Source organism: Scyliorhinus torazame, chromosome 3 (assembly GCF_047496885.1).
Source record: "Scyliorhinus torazame isolate Kashiwa2021f chromosome 3, sScyTor2.1, whole genome shotgun sequence".
NCBI classification, from domain to species: Eukaryota; Metazoa; Chordata; class Chondrichthyes; order Carcharhiniformes; family Scyliorhinidae; genus Scyliorhinus; species Scyliorhinus torazame.
The window spans coordinates 137,216,538-137,242,358 of record NC_092709.1 but is presented as its reverse complement, the minus strand read 5'-3'; the positions used below and the strand labels follow the sequence as shown (position 1 = coordinate 137,242,358).

The following is a 25,821-nucleotide window of genomic DNA, read 5'->3' as shown; positions in this document are numbered from 1 at the left end:
GGGCTTGGAGGGCCGAAGGGCCTGTTCCTGTGCTGTACATTTCTTTGTTCTTTGTTCTTTGTTTGTTCTTACCTTTTAAGAAAGGAATGGAAGGATAGTGCAGTGGTTAACACTGCTGCCTCACAGCACTGAGGACCAGGTTCAGACCCGGCCCTCGGTCACTGTCTGTGTGGAGGTTGCACATTCTCCCCGTGTCTGCGTGAGTTTCACCCTCACAACCCAAAGATGTGTGCAGAGTAGGTGGATTGGCCACACTAAAATTGCCCCTTCCAAAAAAAATGAAAGAATGGAAACTAGCAAGGCATCTAACTGTTATTGGTGATATTAAGTGTCTCTTTGAACTTTGTCACATGCATACCTAATGCTTTGGAAGCATGAAGAATAACTAGACAGCAAAAAATGGATCATGTGTGCAGCACGGTGGCGCAGTGGGTTGGCCCTGCTGCCTCACGGCGCAGAGGTCCCAGGTTCGATCCCGGCTCTGGGTCACTGTCCGTGTGGAGTTTGCACATTCTCCCCGTGTTTGCGTGGGTTTCGCCCCCACAACCCAAAGATGTGCAGGGTAGGTGAATTGGCCACACTAAATTGCCCCTTAATTGAAAAAAATTAATTGGGTATTCTAAATTTTTTTTTTTTTAAATGGATCATGTGAGGAATATGCAGGACAAGATACAAATTTCTATACAGTTGTACAGCATAATAAGGATCATGGAACCACATCAGTTTTCACCGAATTGTTAACCTCGTAACCCTCATGGAGGAGCTGTTGATTGTGATGGGAGAATTTTAAAATACGTTTAGATTTCTCATGAAAGGGATTTTGCACAATATTGAAGTTGGTGTGCTAGAGTAAAATTCTCGGGCATATTGGTGATGATAATGTTGAGTGCCAGCATTATTTGCATTTCACCTCTGCCAGAACAGTCTTTCAGAGTTGATTCCAAAATACCATTGCTCCCAGTAAGGAGCTGTGCGTGCAAGGATCATGTCAGATAATTGAAGGTGCGCAACCTATAAATTTCCAGTTTTATTTTACATGAAATGTTTAGCCATGTGCCCAGGATTTCACATGTGCACACAGACCAACTCCCTACTGGAGCCTTTGATCATGGCAGGTGGTTCTCTGTCTGGATGAACAAACACTGGATGTAAAATTGGATATGTTTTTAATTGTGTTTTACAAATTCAATAATTTCTATCCCTAGGTAATAAGCAAAATGGTACAAAATTGGGTGATGTATTGTTACCACCATGGGCTAAAGGGGACCCAAGAGAATTCATCAGAGTTCATCGTAAGGTAATATATTAGTGGCAGTAATCTTTCTTTGACTATGTTGTGTATTACTTAGCAGAGAGATTCTTGGGTCAAAATATTTTTATGCATTTATCTTAAATTAATTTAAAAGGTTTGAGCTTCAGAATAGTGTTCAATACTCAATTTTAAACAACAATGATCAAATTTGTATATTTAGTAAAGATGCTATTACAGTAAGTAGAATATACAAGTAGTGCGGTTGCCAAATTTATTGGAGCACTGGCTTTCCACTCACATGACGCTGAATTACCAAGATGCCTTTTAGATCTGGAGGCTGCACCTGTTCCTTGGAATGTTAGATAAAATCCCTTACAATGGTAGATTGCGGGAATCTGGTATTCTGTTTCTAATTCCAGTACAGTAGTCTGACAGCTCCATTGTAGTGTTTTAGCGAGGCCACTAAATGTTACTTCTCATCTAATAGAAAGCTGACTCACCTTGCATTTAATATTCCTCTTGGCATCAGCAGTATTGGCATGCAGGATTGTATAGGTTGGTGGTATTTTGGGTAGTTTCCTAATTCAAAGAATAAACATTTTGAACAAATGTACAAAACAAAGTCATTTCTTGTGCTTTGAATACACTCGTTACCTTTAGTGTTAACTAAAAGTTTTCAGTTCCTAAATATAAACAAAGACAGATGTTAATATTTTGAATAAATGTTGATTTTATATCGCCTTATTTGACCAGTTATATTTTTGCTGTTATTTTAATTTATGTCTCTATTTCAGGCACTGGAATGTGACTATGTCAGTTCTCACTTACATGAATGGATCGACTTGATCTTTGGTTACAAACAGCAAGGTGGACCTGCGATAGACTCAGTCAATGTCTTCCATCATCTCTTTTACGAAGGGCAGGTGGACATTTATAATATCAATGATCCACTCAAGGAAACTGCAACTATTGGCTTCATCAACAATTTTGGACAAATTCCAAAACAGGTAAGAGATTTCCTGCATTCTGCACAGTACATGCATTCTGTTTATACATTACATTGCTTTTTGCATTGCAGATAAAGAAAGAAAGAAAATTGCTTATTGTCACAAGTAGGCTTCAATGAAGTTACTATGAAAAGCCCCTAGTCGCCACATTCCGGCGCCTGTTCGGGGAGGCTGGTACGGGAATTGAACCGTGCTGCTGGCCTTTGCCCCAGTTGAGGCCATTACGTTGCCACTTAATCTGACATTTTAGGGCCATTTCTCACTCAGCTTCAATTTTCAGGTTGGTGGGAGGAGGTCGTAGATGAGGGGAAGCCCAAAAAGTGACCCTGCTCAGGCCCTGGGCAGGAAAGGGGAGAGGAGACACCTCCATAATTGACCCCCCTTTCGACATTGGTGTCTCACTCACAAGGTCTGGCCCCTGTGGGTAGGTACTCCCTTCTTGATGTGTTATGTACTCTGGGAGAACACAGGCTGCAACTGGATGCAGCTTTAAACAAAAGATACTCCAGACCTTGAAGTTAGTTCAATCTGATTTATTGAACCAGCAGCACAGTTCTCTATGAGTTCGACTCTCTGCTAACCTAAGTGTGGTTGCTCTGTCTGACTGAACCAGACGAGCTCTGAGCCACATGCTGGAGATGTGATACTGTACATACACCCTGACTTACTCTGTAGATGTTCATCAGTGGAAAGAGGCGGAGTGTGAGTGCCTCGTTCCTTTTCTCGTGAGATACCATCCCTGAGTGTCCTGCCTGCTCATTGGTCATGTCCTGTTCTCTGTGCTCATTAGCTGCCTGTCTGTATATCATTATCTGCATATCATGACACTTCTCACAACAGTCTTTTCACTAACTCTCCCCAGGCGTCGCCTCCCTTTCCTTCCCTGACGCCCCCAGGACCTAGACCGGGACTGCTTGCAGTCTGGCAAGACTGGCGGCTTTGAGGGAGGGGGGGGATTTTCTAACGACTGGGGCAGAGGTCCCGCCTCCAACCATGCAACGCTTCTAAATATCTGCAGGCAGCCAGTATTGGTGGCAATGCATTGACCACCAACTTTTTGGGTGGCGAGAAGGGAATCCCTGCCATCCTATGTCTTTAATGTAGCTTTAATTCACCTCTCCTAATAACGCCTTCCATGGCTGGTGTCAATGTTTGTCTGATTTTGCTTCTTTGAAGTGTTTGGTATATTTATTTATGTTGAAGGCACCAAATAAATGTAACATTGTTACTTTAGTTCATTTACGTTACATTTACAGCAAGACCAGCTACAAATGTTAGTTTTTTTAAATAACATCTTTTTCATTGGCATTCACTGGACTGGAACTCTACATGAGGCCAGTGTACATTACCTCACAATCTCCAAACCTATGCTGAATCCCTTTGAAGTCAAAAGCATGAGGCTTTCATTGAAGGTAGTCTTGGCCCTTGGCAGGATCTCCAAACAAAGTTGGAAACTGGCACTAATCTGGGATCCAGTGGAATTTGTGGTCATTCCATGGAGTTATAGTATAAATCTACCACAACAGCCAAGCATTGTTTGACCCATACATTTATTTTTTGTTTGGCTTAGTGGCTGATCTCGTAGATCCAGGGATAACACTAAAGGTGTTTAACACCAGCTGCATACACATGCTAGTTTAGATAATTGAACTGACCTTGCAAATTTTCCAAGTGCTTCTCATCTTTAGAACTGAAGGAAAGAATGGAATAATGATGAACAAACACGGTCTGCAATTATTTTTTAATCAATGTAACCAATTGAAAAATATTAAAAACTCAAGAAAGATAACCAAACTAATTGAAATTGTCATAGACTTGCAAGTTGCCCTTGTCAGAAAGAAGTTACAAGAAAGAAAAAAACTAGGCATATATTATCTACGTATAGAGAAATGGTTTTGCTTTACGATTCTCGCTCTTTTGTTTGATTTTCCTCCCAGCATATTTTCTAATTTAAATTGAGTTAATTTATTTACTAGTTGGGATTTTAATAAAGTATCATGATAGGGAGATATAGGGTCCAGAAATGGTGTCCAGGACGTAGCAGGCAATTTAGAGATTAAAAGGACCGCTAGCAGCAGAGTTAGAGGGAAATACCCGCAGCCTGAGTTACCTTGTCCCATTCAGAGTTATCCTCATTAGTGGGAATACACAGGATGCAATCAGCCAGGATGATCCACTCACGATCCATTGTCATTCAGGACAATATTGTTTGACCAGCCATCAGCCCACAACAGAATCTGATGACTTATATGTCCGTCGATGGAAGATTAGTTGCATATAAATGGCATAACTCTGTTCTTGTGTATAAACGGGAGTAGGCAATCATCCAAGATAACGGGAATAGATTCAAGTCTGACCATCTCTGGGGATAATCTTTGTCTGAGGTGCTGGACAGAGCTGAGAGAGACAGGAAATGCTGTTTTGAACAGTTACAAGGATAAGGCTGTGGAGGTCACCCAGAGAGGTCTTGAAGGAAGCTGCTCCAGATTACAGACTTTCGAAAAGAGTTCTAAAGGAACTTGACTTGCAGCAGAGAATTGCTTCATAAATACAAGCATTATCTTTGCCTCTCTATGTAAATGGAATGAGAGCTGTATGTTTATTGGATATATAGTTTAATGCAAACTAATATGTTACAGTTAAGAAACTGCATGAAATCTGTTAGTGTTATAATTGAAGTAAAAGTTGAAATGTTGTTTTCTTTTGTTTTAATAAAATGTGTTTATAAAACAATCATCGCCTATTTCTTATGTTATCATACCTGGAACAAATCGATTTTTCTGCACCAGATTAAAACTTAAAAGCGTTAGGCGTCTGGTTAAGTATCTTGGCCATTGTTGAGAGCTGACTAGGCGTCCGTAACAAATGGTAAATAAAAAATATGATATGCTTGCCTGCTTTTGAAGAGCGGTAAATTCTAGTATTTAAAAATAATTAATAGAAGGGGTTTCCTGTTCAGTTATCGTGGGCACATTACCAAAAGCTTTCCTGGATTTTGACCAGCATGTACATTCTCAAATTCTGGAAATTGGGAATCACCCCTGAGAGTCTTCTAAATATTTGAGCCCCAAAATAATCCGCAGCAAGAGATGCAAAAAAGGCATAGAACATTGCATTGATTAAATAAAATGTATTTTTTTTGTATTTAAATACATTTCTGATCATTTCTTACAGCTATTTAAAAAGCCTCATCCACCAAAACGAACCCGTAGCCGGAACAATGGAGAATCTTCTGGTGTACCAACTTCTCTGAGCTGTGCCACTGACAAGATCTTCTTTCATCATTTGGATAATCTCAGGCCATCTTTGACACCTGTTAAAGGTGACAGCTGCTAGAAATTGTCTGTTAAGAGTAGCTAGTAGTGTTGCGTTTATCCAGCATTTTCTGTTTTTATTATAGCTAGTTGTGTATTTCTGTTGAAAGAGACTCTAATTGTATTTTAGATATGATCACTGATGAGCTGTCGTCCAGCATTTTCCTTTGCAAAATTTCCAATTTATTTTTAAATGCCTGAGCCCAATGGCATCAGTACTGATCTCATAGAGTTTTCATAGAATTTACAGTGCAGAAGGAGGCCATTCGGCCCATGGAGTCTGCACCGGCTCTTGGAAAGAGCACCCTACCCAAGGTCAACCCCTCCATCCTATCCCCATAACCCAGTAACCCCACCCAACACTAAGGGCAATTTTGGACACTAAGGGCAATTTATCATGGCCAATCCACCTAATCCGCACATCTTTGGACTGTGGGAGGAAACCGGAACACCCGGAGGAAACCCACGCACACACGGGGAGGATGTGCAGACTCCGCACAGACAGTGACCCAAGCCGGAATCGAACCTGGGACCCTGGAGCTGTGAAGCAATTGTGCTATCCACAATGCTACCGTGCTGTTCTGTTGTCACTACTCATGATGTGTTCTGCTTGGACATATGAAGCAGTCTTTTGAAGTTACAAAGAAGTCTTTATTGACATTATGGAACTATGAACATATTTACAATGGAGGGTAACGGTATGGAGAGGACCTCATACTGGGTCCTTACATGTTGCTACCCATCTCTAGACTGGCCTTACTCTAGGTCATGTGCCGCCTTACTTCACTATGTGGATGGTACTGTTCTCAGTCCCTTGTTAACCCTATAAGTCCCAGATCTTTCTCCATGTCTGTAATGCCAAGCAGTAATACATTATGCTGACAAGCTTAAAATAAACTCTCTCCTAATAAACATTATTTTCCACAGAGCTGAAGGAACCAGTGGGACAGATCATTTTCACAGATAAAGGTGTTCTAGGAGTAGAGCAAAACAAAGTGATGATTCCTCCCAGTTGGAACAAAACATTTGCATGGGGATATGCGGATCTCAGTTGCAGAGTTGCAAATTACGAATCCGATAAGGTATGTAACCAGGATTTTATTAAACGCAGCATTATTCGCCAGGATATGGAAAAAATAATTGTGTTGGACAAATCCTTTGTGAAATGGATTATTCTTTTCCAAATGTTATGGACCTGTTGTCTTTTCAATCTGAGTTCTTTAAAGATTCCCAATTTCTTTGATGCATATTTCTGTATTTTGAAATCTACAGAAAATAAACAGTTGTGATCATGCCACAAATAATAATCTTTATTAGTGTCACAAGTAGGCTTACATTAACACTGCAATCAAGTTACTGCAAAAATCCCCTATTCGCCACACTCCGGTGCCTGTTGGGTACACAGTGGGGGAAGTCAGAATGTCCAATTCACCTAACAAATGTGCCTTTTGGGACTTGGAGGAAGAAACAGGAGCACCCGGAGGAAACCCACGCAGACACTGGGGGAACGTGCAGACTCCGTACAGACAGTGACCCAAGCCGGGAATCAAACCCCATGTCCTTGGCGCTGTGAAGTAACAGTGCTAACCACTGTGCTACCAATGACTTAACAGAAAATTCAACTGCTATCCAAGATAATGATTGCAGCCCCAAAGTTCAAACTCTTTGGATCTTGGATGACGTGAGTTTCCTGAAGCGAATTAGAATTGCTGCAGTGCAGGAGGCCATTCGGCCCATCAAATCTGCACCGACCCTCTGATACACCACCCTAACCCCCCACCCCCAGAGCCCCATCTAACCTACACTTATTTGGAATGTGGGAGGAAACCAGAGCACCCGGAAGGCACCCATGCAGACACAGGAAGAACATGCTGACTCCACACAGACAGTCACCCAAGCAGGGAATTGAACCCGGGTTCCTGGCGCTGTGAAGCAACAGTGCTAGCCACTGTACTACCATGCCACTGGATCTGTATTAAGGATTATCGCTTGCATATTATCGTGAAGCAGGCAAAGGATGGTATGAATTTTGGAGGACGTCTGTACAACAGTAGAAAGTTGCAGAATGTCTCATGAATTAGAGTCGAAGGCTCTGACAAGTCAAAGAGCACTGTGTAGACAGATTGATGTTTGTGACATTTTACTTGCAGTTGCCAAGTAAAAATCATGTACGACAAGTCTCTTGATGGCCTAAGCCCACGTTGACATTCGGGGAATAGCTCTTCAGCAAGTGCAATAAATAGATTTGAGTAGTTCTTGTAATGATCATTCATTGAAAGGATGCGAGAGGTGGCTCTGCAATTTCCACAGTTGGATTTGTCCCCTTTCTTGAAGATTTGTCACAATCATGGAGTTCTTAAGATCTTTCATGACTTCCTCTTCACTCCAGATGTATAGGATAATGGCATGGCACTGTAATGTTAGTTCCTCGCCACCATGCTTAAAAGATTTCAGGGATTCCATCACCTCCTGAGGCTTTGTAGGTCTTCATTTGTGTTGTGGCTTTCATCACCTTCCAACTCGTCCCTGCCAATTGTTCCATTCCAGAGATTGGAGATCCTTCCAATTCTGGCTTTGCAGTCTCTATCTTTTACCCTCCATGCTAGATCATGGCCAGAGGTTTCCAGACAACACAGCCCGGCTCCTGTTGCCATTTGCTGGTTGCCGAAGAGCTTGAGAGCTAGTCTCGAAAAGAAAGATGCTTGTCCGTGACACCTTTTAGAATGGAGAAACTGTTGCACATCAACTACCACGCGTGTCTGGACAGAATGAAACCTTGATCCAATGGCAAGGAAACCAAGACGACTAGAAATTATGATCTGCTACAGCCTTCATCCACCAGAACAGTCTTTGAGGTATTCCACATGTCACACCTTCCTCCGCCTATTGTTACAATCCGAGTTTCATAGATTATCATAGAATTTACAGTGCAGAAGGAGGCCATTCGGCCCATCGAGTCTGCACCGGCTCTTGGAAAGAGCACCCTACCCAAGGTCAACACTGCCACCCCATTCCCATAACCCAGTAACCCCACCCAACACTAAGGGCAATTTTGGACACTAAGGGCAATTTATCATGGCCAATCCACCTAACCTGCACATCTTTGGACTGTGGGGGGAAACCGGAGCACCCGGAGGAAACCCACGCACACACGGGGAGGATGTGCAGACTCCGCACAGACAGTGACCCAAGCTGGAATCGAACCTGGGACCCTGGAGCTGTGAAGCAATTGTGCTATCCACAAGGCTACCGTGCTGCTAGTTGATATAACTAGCCGGAAATATTCCAGAATGGAACCCTAGCTCAAAAGATCATAACTTTTTTTTAATAAAATGTGGAGGAACAGAGTCACAGGACTGCTAATTAGTTTTAACAACAAGAAAAAAGCATGTATTAAACATGCAAAATGTGCATTGTAGTACAATACACCCTTTCTCCACCCCCTCCCTTAGTTTAACAATAATACACCGATTTTAAGGTTAATACAGATTACAAAGTAAATTTTAAGATACAATGGTCTCATTAACACACAGCCCCTTTAAGCACACAGATTGGCTGTGGTCAAATACACACTCCACTCTGAACGCAAGTTAGTGTCTGTGAATTTTTCCTCAGAATCTCCCCAGATGATTGTCACGTGAGAGTTTCCAAATTCCAATCTGAAAAAGCACGTTTTAAAATCTTCTCTCCAAAGTATTGTTATGGGTCCATGAGTGAGAATCTCCACTCTGAAAAAGCACGTATTAATATATTTTCTCCTAAGTATTGTTATGGGTCCATGAATGAGAATCCCAGTTTGTTACAAGATTCCGGACTAGAACCCAGATTTTTCCTGGAAAATGGTGAGGAAATATTACTGCACCACAGGAGTGCTAACATTGACCAGCAGTCCTCTTTTATGGTAAAAACAAACTATAATTTGAACAAATTAAGCACAATAGCAACAAAGGAATAGAATCATAGAATGTGCAGTGCAGAAACAGGCCATTCGGCCCATCGAGTCTGCAGATTAGTTTACATTTAACCATTACAACATTTTACTTGTTTTCTAAACCAGTCTATATATACATATATATATATATATGTGTGTGTGTGTTCCAATTAAGCTACCACGAGTGAATAATGTTATCAGGTTTTACTTACCTTGAGAGACACTTGGGGGAGTGATGTTCCTTTAGAACCAAACTAAATCCTGTCTGTCCAACGTGGGGTTCCAGAGACAATTGACAAACCTGGCTCCTTCCATTAACTATGCACTTGTAATCCAAAAACACACCACATTCTTGTGTCTTGTTACATAGTGTTACATTGCCCCTACAAAAATCAAAGTTTCTCCCCTTTTGTAATCACAGCTGGGGCAGGGCAAACAGACAGATAACGTGGTACACATCAGTATCAATGATATAGTCAGAAAAAGAGATGAGGTCCTGCAAGCAGAATTTAGAGGGCTAGATTAAAAACAGAACTCTGTGATACAGAGGAATCTAGGTGAACTGGTACATGAATCACAAAATGTTAGTGTATATGCAGGTACAGCAAATAATTGGGAAGGCAAACGGAATGTTGGCATTTAATGCAAGATGAATGGAATATAGAAATAGGGAAGATTTTACTGCCGCCTTACAGGGTCCTGATGAGAAAACATCTGGAGTACTATTTACAGTTTTGGTCTCCTTATTGAAATAAAGGTATAACTTCTTTATAAACCATTCAGAGGATATTTACTTGATTTATTCCTGGGATGAAGAGATTATCCCATGAAGAAAAGTTGAGCAAGTTGGGCCATTACCCATTGCAGTTTAGAAGAATGAGGTGATCTTGTTGAAACATCTAAGACTTGGGTGTAATTTTGTAATTTGTGATAATCATAAGATTTCAGGTGGGGTGGCACGGTGCACAGTGCCTCATAGTGCCAGAGACCCAGATTCAATTCCAGCCTTGCGTGACTATCTGTGTTGAAGTTTCACATTCTCATGTCTGTGTGGGTTTCTTCCGGGTGCTCCGGTTTCCTCCCACAGTCCAGAGATGTGGAGGTTAGGTGGATTGGCTTGGGGTTACGGGGATATGGTGGGGGCGTGGGCCTAGCTAAAGTGCTCTTTCAGAGGTTCATTGCAGGCTTGATGGGCCAAATGGCCTCCTCCTGCAGTGTAGGAATTCTATGGGTTCTAAGATGTTGAGGGCACTTGATGGGGTGGATACCCAGAGGGTGTTTCCTCTTGTAGGGGCGCCTAAAACTGTGCAACATAGTTTCAGAATAAGTTACCTTTCGCACTGAGATCAGGAGAATTTTTTCCTCTGCGGGTCGCTAGTCTGGAATTCTCTTCCCTGGAAAGGAGCAGAGGCTAGGGGCGGGATTCTCTCAGCCTGGGGCCGGGCCGCAGAATCCATGCGACCGGTGCAAATCATGCCATGCCGGCACGCGATTCTCCGCAGAGCGGAGAATCGGCGCCATTGGCACCGGCATGGTTGGCACGGTGCCGGTTGCGGGCCGCTCTACGCGGCCGGCCTGCCGATTCTCAGCCCAGGATGGGCCGAGCGGCCGTCGTGAAAGCGCCGAGTCTCGCCGGCGCCGTCCACACCTACTCTCAGCTGGTGGGACGTCGGCATGGAAGGGTCGGGGGCGGCCTGTGGGGGGGGGGGGGGGGTGGGGGGGGGGGGTCCGATGTGGCCTGGCCCGCGATCGGGCCCACCGATCGGCGGGCCGGCCTCTCTGGCTGGGGGCCTCTTTTCCTACGCGCCGGTCACTGTAATCCTGCGCCATGTTGCCTCAGGGCCGACGCATTGAAGGAAGCCAATGTGCCGTTGGCGCCGGCGCCACTGCGCATGCGCGGATCCTGCGGCGCCCAGTTCACTCCGGGATCAGCAGCTGGAGCGGCATTAACCACTCCAGTGCCGTGCTGGCCCCCTCTAGGGGCCAGAATTAGTCATGGGGCGGCCAGTTCACACCGTTCCAATGTTCCTATGTTTTAGTGATGTTAAATGAGGGATAAAGGCTGACTAGGACACTGGGAGTGACACTGTCTCTTTAATACTCTTTAAAAATTACCATGGGACACTTTGGGGGACAGAGAAGCCCTCAACCACACCTACATAATGCAGCATTCCCTCACTGAAATATCAGCTTGGCTTATGTGCTCAAGTTCTGAAGTGGGGCTTGAAGTCATAACTTCAGGACTCCGGTGAGAGTGCTGTCACTTAACCAAGGGTGGTTCCTGTTCTGTGTTTAATGGCATTACGGATTGAGAGATTTTTTTTTTTTAACAATAGACATCACTATGTTTTAATTTGAAATTTGCATTTGTGTTTAAAATATGGAATGATGTGCTTTTACCTACTATTGTATAATTCCTATTTTCTTTCTAGGCTTTGATAGTATATGAATGCCTGAGTGAATGGGGACAAATTTTCTGCACAATTTGTCCCAATCCTAAATTGGTTGTTTCTGGAGGAGCAAGTACTACAATCTGTGTTTGGGAGATGGGTACCTCCAAGGAAAAAGCTAAAGCTCTGACCCTAAAGCAGGTGACTCAGTTCATCAAGTATTGTGTGTTTTTGTCTTGTAAAAGTGAAGTCAATAAGTCACTACCATAGAGGAAATGTCTGTCATGTCCTGTGTCTATGATGTGTGAAAGTGGTGTATTACTTAGGGAGAATTCCTTCCAGTATATTCTGTGCATGGGTAATTGAGTTGTTTTTTACAGTCTCTGGACACAACATGGGGTAACAATGGTTTCTGCTGATTTGTTAATCCGTGTCCAATCATTAGTAACTGCTCACTGGGAACTGAAAGGAAAATCAGGAGTCTTAAAAAGGTGGATGCCCAGATCTTCTGGTCTCAGGTAGCTCTGGATCTCATCACAACGCAAGTACGGGAATTGCCCGGGAAATTTCAGCATCTGCAGGGAAATTCTGCATCCGGAATCCTTAACTCCAACTCTGAGTCAGTCAGATTTTGGAAAGTTCCGACTTGCTTACCTGGATCGCTACCAGGAAATGTTACAGAAAAACCATGCCTCACTCCTGGGTAACTGTACATCTGCAGCCCCAATTCCCCACTCATTCCCCGACACCGACACATTCTCTCCGCCAACTCTTTGAATTCTCCCCTCCACCACAAACTAAAAAGCACAATACCAACACTCTGACTTCCCCTCCAACTGTCCGCCAACCCTCTGCCTCATCTCCCACCCTCTGCCTCTCGCACCCTGACCCTCTGCCTTCCGCACCCGGGCATCCCACCGCCTGCACCTTGCCCCCTCAATGTGCCTTGTGCTTTAAACAAAATGGAGCACAGTATTCAAGCAGAGAGAAAAATATACCAGGGCTGGGCCTACAGGGATTATCTTGAGGTTATCACCACTACCATCAAAAGGATACCAGATTCTCTGCACTGAGTAAGGAGCTGCAGTCCGTGAATAATAAATAACCAACAGTAACAATAGAGTCTCCAAGGACGGTTTCTGCTTTTCCCCCTCAGTTCAGTGGGGGCTATTAATGCTGGAGTTTAGTGCTTGGTTTAGGTCATATGCACTTGATGGTAGGAGAAAAATAAAATTGTATTTAATTTCTTGACATTGATTTATGAGGTTGAGTTAGCATGATTAGATTTTAAATCATCTGTGCAATAAATAGATTTAGCAACTTTGTAAATATTAAAGATAGTTTTACTCTTTCAAAAATATATTTCTAAATATTGCAATCATTCTGAAATTTTCACATTCTGGAAAGAACTTGTTGAATGCCCCAACACTATGCATTATCTTGGTTATGTCCGAAATTGCCTGCTACCTTAAGTTCATCTGGCCCTAAACAGCAATGTGTCAAAATGCTTCCTCAAACTTAGTATAATTTTTGTACAGAAAGAAATACGTTGGGGGTCTGTGGAATTTTTATAACATAGTAGTCTGGGCATCAGAAGCAGAGGTTGCGACTCCTGCTTTAGAACTGTCGTCCTATGTCACTGCATCACGGACAATGCCCTAACTTCTTTATTTGTGAGTTTTACAAAAAATTCAACTACATTTAATCAGAACTGACAACTGAGTACTGATGAAAGGCTGACAACGTAAAACATAGTTGTTTCTCTCCACCAATGCAGCCTAAACTGCTGAATTATTCCAGCATTTTCACTTTTTAATTTAAAATTTTCCAGCATCTGTAGTATTTCGTTTTTGTCATAAACGTTTAGAATTCAGTTATAGTAAGTTAAATAATACCAATAATGTCCAATTTTTCTCTATTTTAGGCACTCCATGGGCATACGGACGCAGTCACTTGTTTGACTGCTTCATCAGCCTATCACATAATTGTTAGTGGGTCACGAGATCGGACATGTATTATTTGGGATTTGAATAAACTATCTTTTGTCACACAACTTCGAGGCCACAGGGCACCAGTGTCTGCTTTGTGCATTAACGAGCTAACAGTAAGTACTGGATTTCATCCCAATGTCCTTTGAATACTACAAGTTGTGGTTGGCAATAAGGAACTTCAAGTTTAATGTATGGTTGATGTCTTTGTGCAATGCTTTCTGATTTTATAATAAAATAAAAACCTTAAATTAGAATTTGGCTAAGGTAAAGAAGATCATTAAATTCACACCTGATAATTCAAAATTTAGAGATTTGTCTGCATGAATGAAAAATATTCATAACACTGGTCTCAGTGAAGGAATTTTGTATCATATTTTGTCTGAAGTTTTTTAAAATTCATTCTGAGGATATTGCATTATTGATATTGCCAATGTTTATTGACTAGCCTGAGTTAGCTTTGAAAATGTTATGTAACAAATAATGAATGGTTAGTGTTATTAAAAGCATTTGAATCTATTTCTATTTTCTAGTTAAAATACATGTGTAGAAAATAGAAGCAGGAGGAGGCCATTCGGCCTTCAAGCCCACTTCACTATTAATTGTGATCATAAGAACATAGGATCTAGAAGCAGGAGTTGGCCATCTGGCCCCTCGAACCTGCTCCACCATTCAATGAGATTATGGCTGATCTTTTGTGGACTCAGCTCCACTTTCCGGCCCAAACACCATAACCCTTAATCCCTTTATTCTTCAAAAAACTATCTATCTTTATCTTAAAAACACTTAATGAAGGAGCCTCTACTGCTTCACTGGGCAAGGAATTCCATAGATTCACAACCCTTTGGGTGAAGAAGTTTCTCCTAAACTCAGTCCTAAATCTACTTCCCCTTATTTTGAGGCTATGCCCCCTAGTTCTGCTTTTACCCGGCAGTGGAAACAACCTGCCCGCATCTATCCTATCTGTTCCCTTCATAATTTTATATGTTTCTATAAGATCCCCCCTCATCCTTCTAAATTCCAACGAGTACAGTCCCAGTCTACTCAACCTCTCCTCGTAATCCAACCCCTTCAGCTCTGGGATTAACCTAGTGAATCTCCTCTGCACACCCTCCAGTGCCAGTACGTCCTTTCTCAAGTAAGGAGACCAAAACTGAACACAATACTCCAGGTGTGGCCTCACTAACACCTTATACAATTGCAGCAGAACCTCCCTAGTCTTAAACTCCATCCCTCTAGCAATGAAGGACAAAATTCCATTTGCCTTCTTAATCACCTGTTGCACCTGTAACCAACTTTTTGCGACTCATGCACTAGCACACCCAGGTCTCTCTGCACAGCAGCATGTTTTAATATTTTATCATTTAAATAATCCCTTTTGCTGTTATTCCTACCAAAATGGATAACCTCACATTTGTCAACATTGTATTCCATCTGCCAGACCCTAGCCCGTTCACTTAGCCTATCCAAATCCCTCTGCAGACTTCCAGTATCCTCTGCACTTTTTGCTTCACCACTTATCTTAGTGTCGTCTGCAAACTTGGACACATTGCCCTTGGTCCCCAACTCCAAATCATCTATGTAAATTGTGAACAGTTGTGAGCCCAACACTGATCCCTGAGGGACACCACTAGCTACTGATTGCCAACCAGAGAAACAGGCATTAATCCCCACTCTTTGCTTTCTATTAATTAACCAATCCTCTATCCATGCTACTACTTTCCCCTTAATGGCATGCATCTTTATCTTATGCAGCAACCTTTTGTGTGGCACCTTGTCAAAGGCTTTCTGGAAATCCAGATATACCACATCCATTGGCTCCCCGTTATCTACCGCACTGTTAATGTCCTCAAAAAATTCCACTAAATTAGTTAGGCATGACCTGCCCTTTATGAACCCATGCTGCATCTGCCCAATGGGACAATTTCCATCCAGATGCCTTGCTATTTCTTCCTTGATGATAGATTCCAGCATCTTCCCTACTACCGAAGTTAAGCTCACTGGCCTATAATTACCTGCTTTCTGCCTACCTCCTTTTTTAAACAGTGGTGTCACGTTTGCTAATTTCCACTCCGCCGGGACCACCCCAGAGTCTAGTGAATTTTGGTAAATTATCACTAGTGCATTTGCAATTTCCCTAGCCATCTCTTTTAGCACTCTGGGATGCATTCCATCAGGTCCAGGAGACTTGTCTACCTTTAGCCCCATTAGCTTGCCCATCGCTACCTCCTTGGTGATAACAATCCTCTCAAGGACCTCACCTGTCATAGCCTCATTTCCATCAGTCACTGGCATGTTATTTGTGTCTTCCACTGTGAAGACCGACCCAAAAAACCTGTTCAGTTCCTCAGCCATTTCCTCATCTCCCATTATTAAATCTCCCTTCTAATCCTCTAAAGGACCAATATTTACCTTAGCTACTCTTCTTTGTTTTATATATTTGTAGAAACTTTTACTGTCTGTTTTTATATTCTGAGCAAGTTTACTCTCATAATCTATCTTACTCTTCTTTATAGCTTTTTTAGTAGCTTTCTGCTGCCCCCTAAAGATTTCCCAGTCCTCTAGTCTCCCACTAATCTTTGCTACTTTGTATGCTTTTTCCTTCAATTTGATACTCTCCCTTATTTCCTTAGATATCCACGGTTGATTTTCCCTCTTTCTACCGTCCTTCGTTTTTGTTGGTATAAACCTTTGCTGAGCACTGTGAAAAATCGCTTGGAAGGTTCTCCACTATTCCTCAACTGTTTCACCATAATGTCTTTGCTCCCAGTCTACCTTAGCTAGTTCTTCTCTCATCCCATTGTAATCTCCTTTGTTTAAGCACAAAACACTAGTGCTTGATTTTACCTTCTCACCCTCCATCTGTATTTTAAATTCCACCATATTGTGATCGCTCCTTCCGCGAGGATCCCTAACTATGATATCCTGAATCAATCCTGTCTCATTACACAGGACCAGATCTAGGACCGCTTGTTCCCTCGTAGGTTCCATTACATACTGTTCGAGAAAACTATCGCGGATACATTTATAAACTCCTTCTCAAGGCTGCCTTGACCGACCTGGTTAAACCAATCGACATGTAGATTAATATCCCCCATGATAACTGCTGTACCATTTCTACATGCATCAGTTATTTCTTTGTTTATTGCCTGCCCTACCATAATGTTACTATTTGGTGGCCTATAGACTACTCCTATCAGTGACTTTTCAGTGACATGGCTGATGATAAAATTCAATATCCGATCTTGCCTCCCCCCCGCCCCCCGCCTTCTCCATATCCCTTGACCCCTTTTAGCCCCAAGAGCTAGATCTAATTCCTTCTTGAAATCACACAATGTTTTGGCCTCAACGGCTTTCTATGGTAGTGAATTCCAAAGTTCCATCACTCTCTCGGTGAAGAAATTTCTCCTCACCTCAGTCCTAAAAGATTTACCCCTTAGCCTCAAATTATGTCCCCTAGTTCTGGACTCCCCTACCAAGGGGAATATTCTTTTTAAATCTACCCTGTCTAATCCTGTTAGAAGTTTCTAAGTTTCTGTGAGGTCCCTTCTCACTCTTCGAAACTCCAATGAATGAATATAATCCTGACTGATTTAGTCTCTCCTCGTATGACAGCCCTGTCATCCCAGGAATCAGCCTGGTAAACCTTTGCTAAACTCTCTCAATAGCAAGAACATCCTTCCTTAGATAAGGACATCCACTGTGTTACTGTGTTGCCCTGGACATTCCAGAGCCAAAAGAATTTTGGAAAATGATCACTAATGAATGAATCTATTATTTCTAGGGCCATTTCCTTAAGTTCTCTGGGATGAAGGTTTATCAGCTCCTGGAGATTTATCCGTCTTCAATCCTATTAATTTCCCCAAAGATTTCTCTACTAATACTGAGTTTCCTTCAGAAACTTGTGTTTCTCAGAACTTCTGATCCATTATTCATGTATTCCTTTGTGAACATAGAACATTACAGCGCCGTACAGGCCCTTCGGCCCTTGATGTTGCGCCGACCTGTGAAACCAATCTAAAGCACATCTACACTATTCCCTTATCATCCATATGTTTATCCAATGACCATTTAAATACCCTTAATAAGACAGAAGGAAATACGAATTTAGTTCCTCAGCCATTTCTTTCCCTATTATGAATTCCCCCGCTTCTGACTGCAAGAGGCCTACATATGTTTTTGTCAATCTTTTTCCACACCTACAGAAACTTTTACAGTCAGTTTTAATGTTCCCCGTTAGCCTTTCATATTGTATTTTCCCCTTCTTAGTCGTTTCCTTGGTCTGCCTTTACTGAATTTTAAACTGTCACCAATCCTCAGGCTTATTGCTTTTTCCTTGAATCTAATACTATTTCTAATTTCCCTTGTAACCCATGATTTGGCCATAGTTCCCTTTCTACTCTTGCGGCAAATAGGAATAAACAACGATTATTCACTTCTTGAATGCTTGCTATTGCCTGTCCACTACCCTTCCTTTCAGTAATATTTTCCAGTCCATCACAGCCAATTCATGCCTCATACCATCATAGTTAATTTTATTGAGATTCAGGCACCTGATCTCAGAATCAACCACCCCACTATCCACCTTGATAAAGAATTCTATCATATTGTGGTCACTGATCCCCAAGGATTCTCTTGCAACTGGACTGCCAACTAATCCTTTCTCATTGCAGCCCAAGATGGTTCTTCAACATATTGATCCAGAAAACTATCTTGTTTATCCTCCATAATTTGCTCCTCTATTGCGCTGTCTCTAGTTTGACTCGCCCAATCTATATGCAGAATAAAGTCACCCATAATCACAGATGTTCCTTTATCACATACATCTCTGATTTCCTGTGTAATGTTATGCCCAACATTACCACTGCGGTTTGGTAGTCTGTATACCACCCCATGAATGTTTTTTGCCCCTTGGCTCAACTCAACCTTCACCGATTCCACATTGTCTGTGTTAATATCTTTCCTCTTGAATTCAATATCCTCTTTAATCAGCAATGCAACTCCACCACCTTTTCCTTTCTGTCTGTTCTTCCTAAAAACTGAATAGCCTTCAATATTTAGTTCCCACCCTTGGTCACCTTGGAACCATGTCTCCCTAATCCAAACGATATCATACCCCTTAACATCTATCTGCACAACTAATTCATCCATTTTATTTTGAATGCTCCGCACGTTCAGTAGTCAGCACGGTGGAACAGTGTTTAGCATTGCTGCCTCACAGCGCCAGGGACCCAGGTTCGATTCCGGCCTGGGGGGACCGTCTGGAGTTTGCACTTTCTCCCCGTGTCTGCGTGTGTTTCCTCCGGATGCTCCAGTTTCCCCCCACAGTCAAAATATGTGCAGGTTAGGTGGCTTGGCCATGCTAAATTGCCTCTTAGTGTCCAGTGGTTAGGTGGGATTATGGGGATGGGGTGGGGGAGTGGGCCTAGGTCGCGTACTTTTTCGGAGAGTCGGTGCAGACCCGATGGGCCAAATGGCCTCCTCCTGCTCTGCATGGGTTTTATGATTCAGGTACAAAACTTTAAAGCTAGTCCTTTTAATATAATATAATCTTTATTGTCACAAGTAGGCTTACATTAACACTGCAATGAAGTTACTGTGAAAATCCCGTAGTCGCCACATTCCAGCGCCTGTTCAGGTACACTGGGAGAATTCAGAATGTCCAATTCACCTAATAGCACGTCTTTCAGGACTTCTGGGAGGAAACCGGAGCACCTGGAGGAATCCCAAGCAGACATAGATTTCATAGAATTTGCAGTGCAGAAGGAGGCCACTTGGCCCATCGAGTCTGCACCGGCTCTTGGAAAGAGCACCCTACCCAAGGTCAACACCTCCACCCTATCCCCATAACCCAGTAACCCCACCCAACACTAAGGGTAATTTTGGACACTAAGAGCAATTTAGCATGACCAATCCACCTAATCTGCACATTTTTGGACTGTGGGAGGAAACCGGAGCACCCGGAGGAAACCCACGCACACACGGGGAGGACGTGCAGACTCCGCACAAAGAGTGAAACGTGCGGGCTCTTCACAGACAGTGACGCAAGCGGGAATAAAACCTTGGGACCCTGTAACTGTGAAACAACTGTGCTAACCAATGTGCTACCATGCTGCCCCTTCCTTGTCCCGTCCCTACTATTTTTTTACTGTATCCTTATCTGATTCTGGTCCTTGATTTCTCTGCCTATCACTCTTCTTATTCTCCTTGCTGCCTTTTTTTTTGTTCTTGATTCCATCTGCTGTGAATCCTTACAAAGGTCCCTATCCCCCTGCCATATTAGTTTAAAATCTCTCCCACTGCTCAAACAAACACCCCCTCCCCAAGGGCATCAGGCCTGGTCCTACCCAAGTGTAACCCATCCAGTTTGTACTAGTCCCACCTCCCCCAGAACAGTTCCCAATGCCTGGTAATGTAATATGTCTCTCCATGTTTACTAAAGTCTTGTCGATTTCACACAATTTTCAACAGGGGGACATTATATCTTGTGCTGGCACGTATATTCATGTTTGGAACATCAATGGAAACCCAGTGGTGAATGTAAATACATTTACGGGACGCAGTCAACAGATTCTGTGCTGCTGTGTATCTGAGATGAACGAGTGGGACACACAGAATGTTATAGTCACAGGGCATTCAGATGGTGTCGTCAGGGTAAGTACTGCATTCTGCTGTGCTCCAGAACAGAAAGATTATTGATAATCATTCGATCTGTCTTACATGAATATCTTGGAGAGAGGGCACATGGAAACTTACAAAGCTTTGCATTTATTTCTGTTCTATGTCTAAAGTATGTTCTGTAATGTTTAGTATTTTAGTTCCTATCTAAAATAAAAAAGGCTAATGGAATGTTGGCCTTTATATTTTAGAGGATTAGAATACATAGGGGTAGAACCCATGCTTGCAATTATCCGTGGGCAGCACAGTAGCATTGCGGATAGCACAATTGCTTCACAGCTCCAAGGGTCCCAGGTTCGATTCCGGCTTGGGTCTCTTGTCTGTGCGGAGTCTGCACATCCTCCCCGTGTGTGCGTGGGTTTCCTCCGGGTGCTCCGGTTTCCTCCCACAGTCCAAAGATGTGCAGTTTAGGTGAATTGGCCACGCTAAATTGCCTTAGTGTCCAAAATTGCCCTTAGTGTTGTGTGGGGTTACGGGGATAGGGTGGAGGTGTTGACCTTGGGTAGGGTGCTCTTTCCAAGAGCTGGTGCAGACTCGATGGGCCGAATGGCCTCCTTCTGCACTGTAAATTCTATGATAATCTGAACCCTTAGTTAGACCACACATACTATATTTAGACTTGAGCACTACAATTTAGGGAGGATATATTGACTTTGGAAGGATTGAAACATAAATTTACCAGAATGATAGCTGGACTCCAAAGGTTACAATACAACTATAGCGTATAGCCCTTTAACACAATAAAAGTCTCAAGATGTTTCACAGGGACATTATAGTATAAAATTACGCAATTATCAAAATCATGAGTACACAAACTGGAATATTGAAGGTTAAGGGACAATGAAATCAGTTTTGTGTACATTTTAAATGCCATGCTAAAACTGTCCTTTCATGGTCAAACTAACTTGGAGCAAAGTGATCAGGTTTTGTCATAAGGTGAACATGAAAATCCTAGAGCCAGTGCAGTAAAGATCCTCAGGCCAATCTCTGGGTGGGAGTGGTCAAAGGATAGAGCCACAGGAAAAGGCTAGATAATCTGGGGCTTTTCAGGCTTGAAAATAGGTGACCAAGGAGGGATCTTCTAAAAGAATGGACATTTAATGATCAGGGTAATTCCAGATACTATTTCATGGTGTGCCAGATTCTGGAACAAGGTGGCATAGATAAAAATTGGAAAAAGAACAATATAGGACAGATGCAATAGGAATATCTTCAGACAAAGCATGATCAGTGATTGTAATGATGTGCTGATCAGGCACTTCGGAAATATAATAAACCTTAAACTTAGAACTATGATTGTTTTCATCTTCACTATCCAGGTAAGTGACATAATGAGAGAACTGACTGGCTGCCCTCAACTATCTTTATCTTGTGCTGGAAGACATGCCGTTTACACAATTGTTTATTGGTATAGTGGATAGCTCTCTTGCCTCGGAGTCAAAAGCTTCTGGGTTCAAATCACATTCCAGAAACTTGAACACAAAAATCTATTCTGATGCTCCACTGCAGTACTGAGGGAGTGCTGCATTGCTGGAGGAACCTCCAGGCTCTGCAATTCCATTTAAGGGACCATTATGTGGAGATGCCGGCGCTGGACTGATGTTTGCACAGTAAGAAGTCTTACAACACCAGGTTAAAGTCCAACAGGTTTATTTGTCATCACAAACTTTCAGAGCACTGCTCCTTCATCAGGTGAAGTGGAGGCAGGTTTATAATTCCAGCATATATAGGGCTGCATGGTGGCAGAGTGGTTAGCATTGCTGCCTATCATCGCCAGGGACCCGGGTTCAATTCTGGCCTCGGGTGACTGTGGTGTAGTTTGCACGTTTTCCCATGTCTGCATGGGTTTCCTTCGGGTGCTCCGGTTTCCTCCCACAGTCCAAAGATGCGCAGGATAGTTGGATTGGCCATGCTAAATTGCCCCTTAGTGTCCAAAAGGTTAGGTATGGTTTACTGGGTTACGGGGATAGGGTGAGGTGTGGGCTTAAGAAGGGTACTCTTTCCAAGGGCCGGTGCAGCATTGATGGGCCGAATGGCCTCCTTCTGCACTGTAGGGTATGAGGAGAGACACAACTGCAAGATAATTACAGCTTGGAATGTGAAGAATGGTTGGCATGTGAGTCTTTACACGAACAAGCAGCGTGAGTGGAGTGAGTGATGATCACAGGTAATCTAGGTGTGAATTCACTCAAGCCAGGACAGTTTGTAGGATTCTGCAAACCTTGACAGTATGGTGGGGGTTACATGTAATATGACATGAACCTGAGATCCCGGTTGAGGCCGTCCTCATGTGTGCGGAACTTGGCGACCAGTTTCTGCTCGGCGATTCTGCGTTGTCGTGTGCCTTGAAAGCCGCTTTGGAGAATGTTTGCCTGAAGGTCGGAGGCTGAATATCCTTGACTGCTGAAGTGTTTCTCGACTGGACAGCATATCAGGTAGATACCGTTGGCCAAGACGCATGAATATGTACAGTGTACCTGGTGGGTGGTGTTCTCATGTGTGGTGGTAGTGTCCATGTCGATGATCCGGCATGTTTGCAGAGCTTGCCGTGTCAGGATTGTGTAGTGTCGTGGTCGCTGTTCTGAAGGCTAGGTAGTTTGCTGCGAACAATGGTCTGTTTGATGTTAGGCGGTTGTTTGAAGGCAAGTAGTAGAGGTGTGGGATAGCCTTGGTGAGATTTTCGTCGGCATTGATGACATGTTAAAGAAGATGTCATAGTTTCTCCGCTCCGGGGAAGTACCAGACAACAAAGGGTACTCTTTCGGTCATGTCCCGTGTTCGTCTTGAGGAGGTCGGTGCAGTTTTTCATTGTGGCACGTCGGAACTGTCGATCGATGAGTCAAGCGCCATTTCCCGTTCTTACGAGGGCATCTTTCAGCTTCTGAAGGTGTCTGTCGTAGTCCTTCTCGTCCGAGCAGATCCTGTGTATACGGAAGGCTCTCGTCCGTAGGAGATGGCTTCTTTAACGTATTTAGGTTGGAATCTGGAGATGTGAAACATCGTGAGATTATCTGTGGGCTTGTGATAAAGTGAAGTACTAAGGTGTCCATCCTTGATGGATCTGCGTGTGTCCAAGAATGCAACCATTTAAGAGGTTAAGATGTTTCTTCCACACCCCCACACCCCCAAAAATATGTCTGCCTGTTCCCTAATTCTGTGTTCTTCCACCCCATGGACAATATTACCATACAAGTTATCTTTCCAGTTTCAGTCCCCTTCTCTTAAGCATTGTATATCACATTTACCAGTTAAATTGCTTATGCTATATATCTGCTCACTGCACTAACGTGTGCAAATCCTACCATCTTTTGGATTCTTACTCACAATTTGCCGTGTTTCATAAGGAAATCTTGATAATTCCTCTCTGTCCATATTATTTATATGTGTATGGAAAACGAGATGTACCAACAGATTCCTCAGGAGTGCCATCGGCCAAATCTTCTTGCAGTAGGTACAATCTAAAAGATGCATTGTAGCAAATAATCACGGTCCCTTTGACAGTGTTTTCCTTTTCTCTGCAAATCTACTCATGGGTTTTAATAAAAATCTATGACAATAAATGGCCATTTGACCCATTAAACCTCCACCCTCAAGGATCCCAATTCTCCCTCAATAATATTGAGTTGCATTTTGAATACATATTTTTGTTTCTACTCCTACCTGCCAGATCATGCAAAATGAGATTTTACTGTGTCTGAGGCAGTGATTTAAATTGTTCGCTATGAGAATTGCAGATTCCCTATTTTTGTAGTGCATTAAATATATCTAGAAACTTTTTGCAGGCATTTGCTCAAGATCTATTTTGGTATCCCCTTTATTTTAGACTTTTAACTCTGGGGGGGGGTGGGGGGGGGGGGGTAATAAAGGCACATTATGAAGGCTTCTTAATGAATTGTTTTCTGCTGTTTTCTTATTGGTCTTTGTTAATCTACATATTCTTCTTTCTGTAGTTTTGGAGAATGGAGTTTCTGCAGGTACCAGAAACCCCAGTTCCAGAAGAGCCTATCAAACTTCCAGAAAACATTCATGAATCTTCTGCAGATGCACAAATAGGTGAGAACACTATGTGGTACAGAGCTACAGGGAGATTTGCTTTGATATTTTACCCTCGGAGTGGAATGAAACATATAACATTGCTGGAAATCCTGGCTGCATTTTTCATGGCTTACCTTTAGACTTTTTGAACTGAGGAAGAAATTACAGATTAGTTACTGAAGAATGATGCATGTATTCTATCTGATTTATTCAACATCCACGGGCAATCAAGGGTTACACAGGAGGGGTAAAAAATAGCATCATGCCACTGTTTTAGTTACGTGACCTCCCTTTCACACTTGGTTCTAATACTCCCATCAACAGGAGCAGCCTTAACTGCTATAGGTATGCACAAGAAAAGTACTTTGAGATTTGAAGAGGATGACAGTGCAGGCAAAGGTAGGAGATATGGTGGATGTCATTGACATGAACTTCCAGAAAGCTGTGCAAAAAATTTGTTAAATTGATGTAGCCATTGAGTACAACTGAGTGGCTTGCTAGGCCATTTCAGAGGGCTTTTAAGAGTCAGCCACATTGCTGTGGGTCTGGAGTCACATGTCGGCCAGACCAGGTAAAGTTGATATGTCTAATTTGCTGATTGCATTGGTAATGGAAAGTTTGTGCACTTAAGTGCTGAAAAATCCTTAGCTGGTTCAGTGTGCTTCCACCGTACCTGCTAAAAACGAGTGTGACAACTTTTCCTGAACAACCTTGTGGAGACAGACACCAGAACTCCCTGCAACAGGGAGTTTCCACAACCACAAAGAGGCTCAACATACAGTTGACTTGGGTATGTCTAACAGGTGCAATCTAACTCAGGTTCATGAGAACCACCTATGGTCCAAGGCCTTGTCCATGACCCGCAGTGAAATGCCAGGCCCAGCTCTTATTCCCAATGTCTGGCTTGGTTCTATGGTGACTGCTCCAGATATTAGTACGCGTGCTCCTTATTTGCAGGTAATTGAGAGAGTTTCTGCCTGACACTGGAAAGCCTACCAGGGTCTGGGGTAGAGGATCCCAGTGGCTTTTCCCATCATAAATTCACCAGACTGTGAATTCTCGAAGTTCTAATGAAGTGTTAGTGTAATTAGCATATGTTTTTGTATGTTTGATTGTAAGAACTCAGAGGAAGAACTTGCACTTTTCTGTTAATGATGCAAGGTGAATCAAAATTTCTACGCATAGTGCATTTTTATGAATTGATTGGAAACTTTGTTCCAGGCTTT

The 25,821-nt window shown here is 42.8% G+C and overlaps 1 protein-coding gene across 1 annotated transcript in view; it reads left to right on the top strand.

The window, feature by feature from the left end:
• wdfy3 (WD repeat and FYVE domain containing 3) overlaps window positions 1-25,821 on the top strand; it is a 586,950-nt gene that overhangs the window by 540,140 nt on the left and 20,989 nt on the right. Inside the window, 8 exon segments of the mRNA XM_072496251.1 lie at window positions 1,206-1,297; window positions 2,047-2,259; window positions 5,434-5,581; window positions 6,501-6,655; window positions 11,937-12,095; window positions 13,819-13,998; window positions 20,354-20,536; window positions 24,511-24,613. Of these exon segments, the coding sequence (XP_072352352.1) occupies window positions 1,206-1,297; window positions 2,047-2,259; window positions 5,434-5,581; window positions 6,501-6,655; window positions 11,937-12,095; window positions 13,819-13,998; window positions 20,354-20,536; window positions 24,511-24,613 (1,233 nt within the window).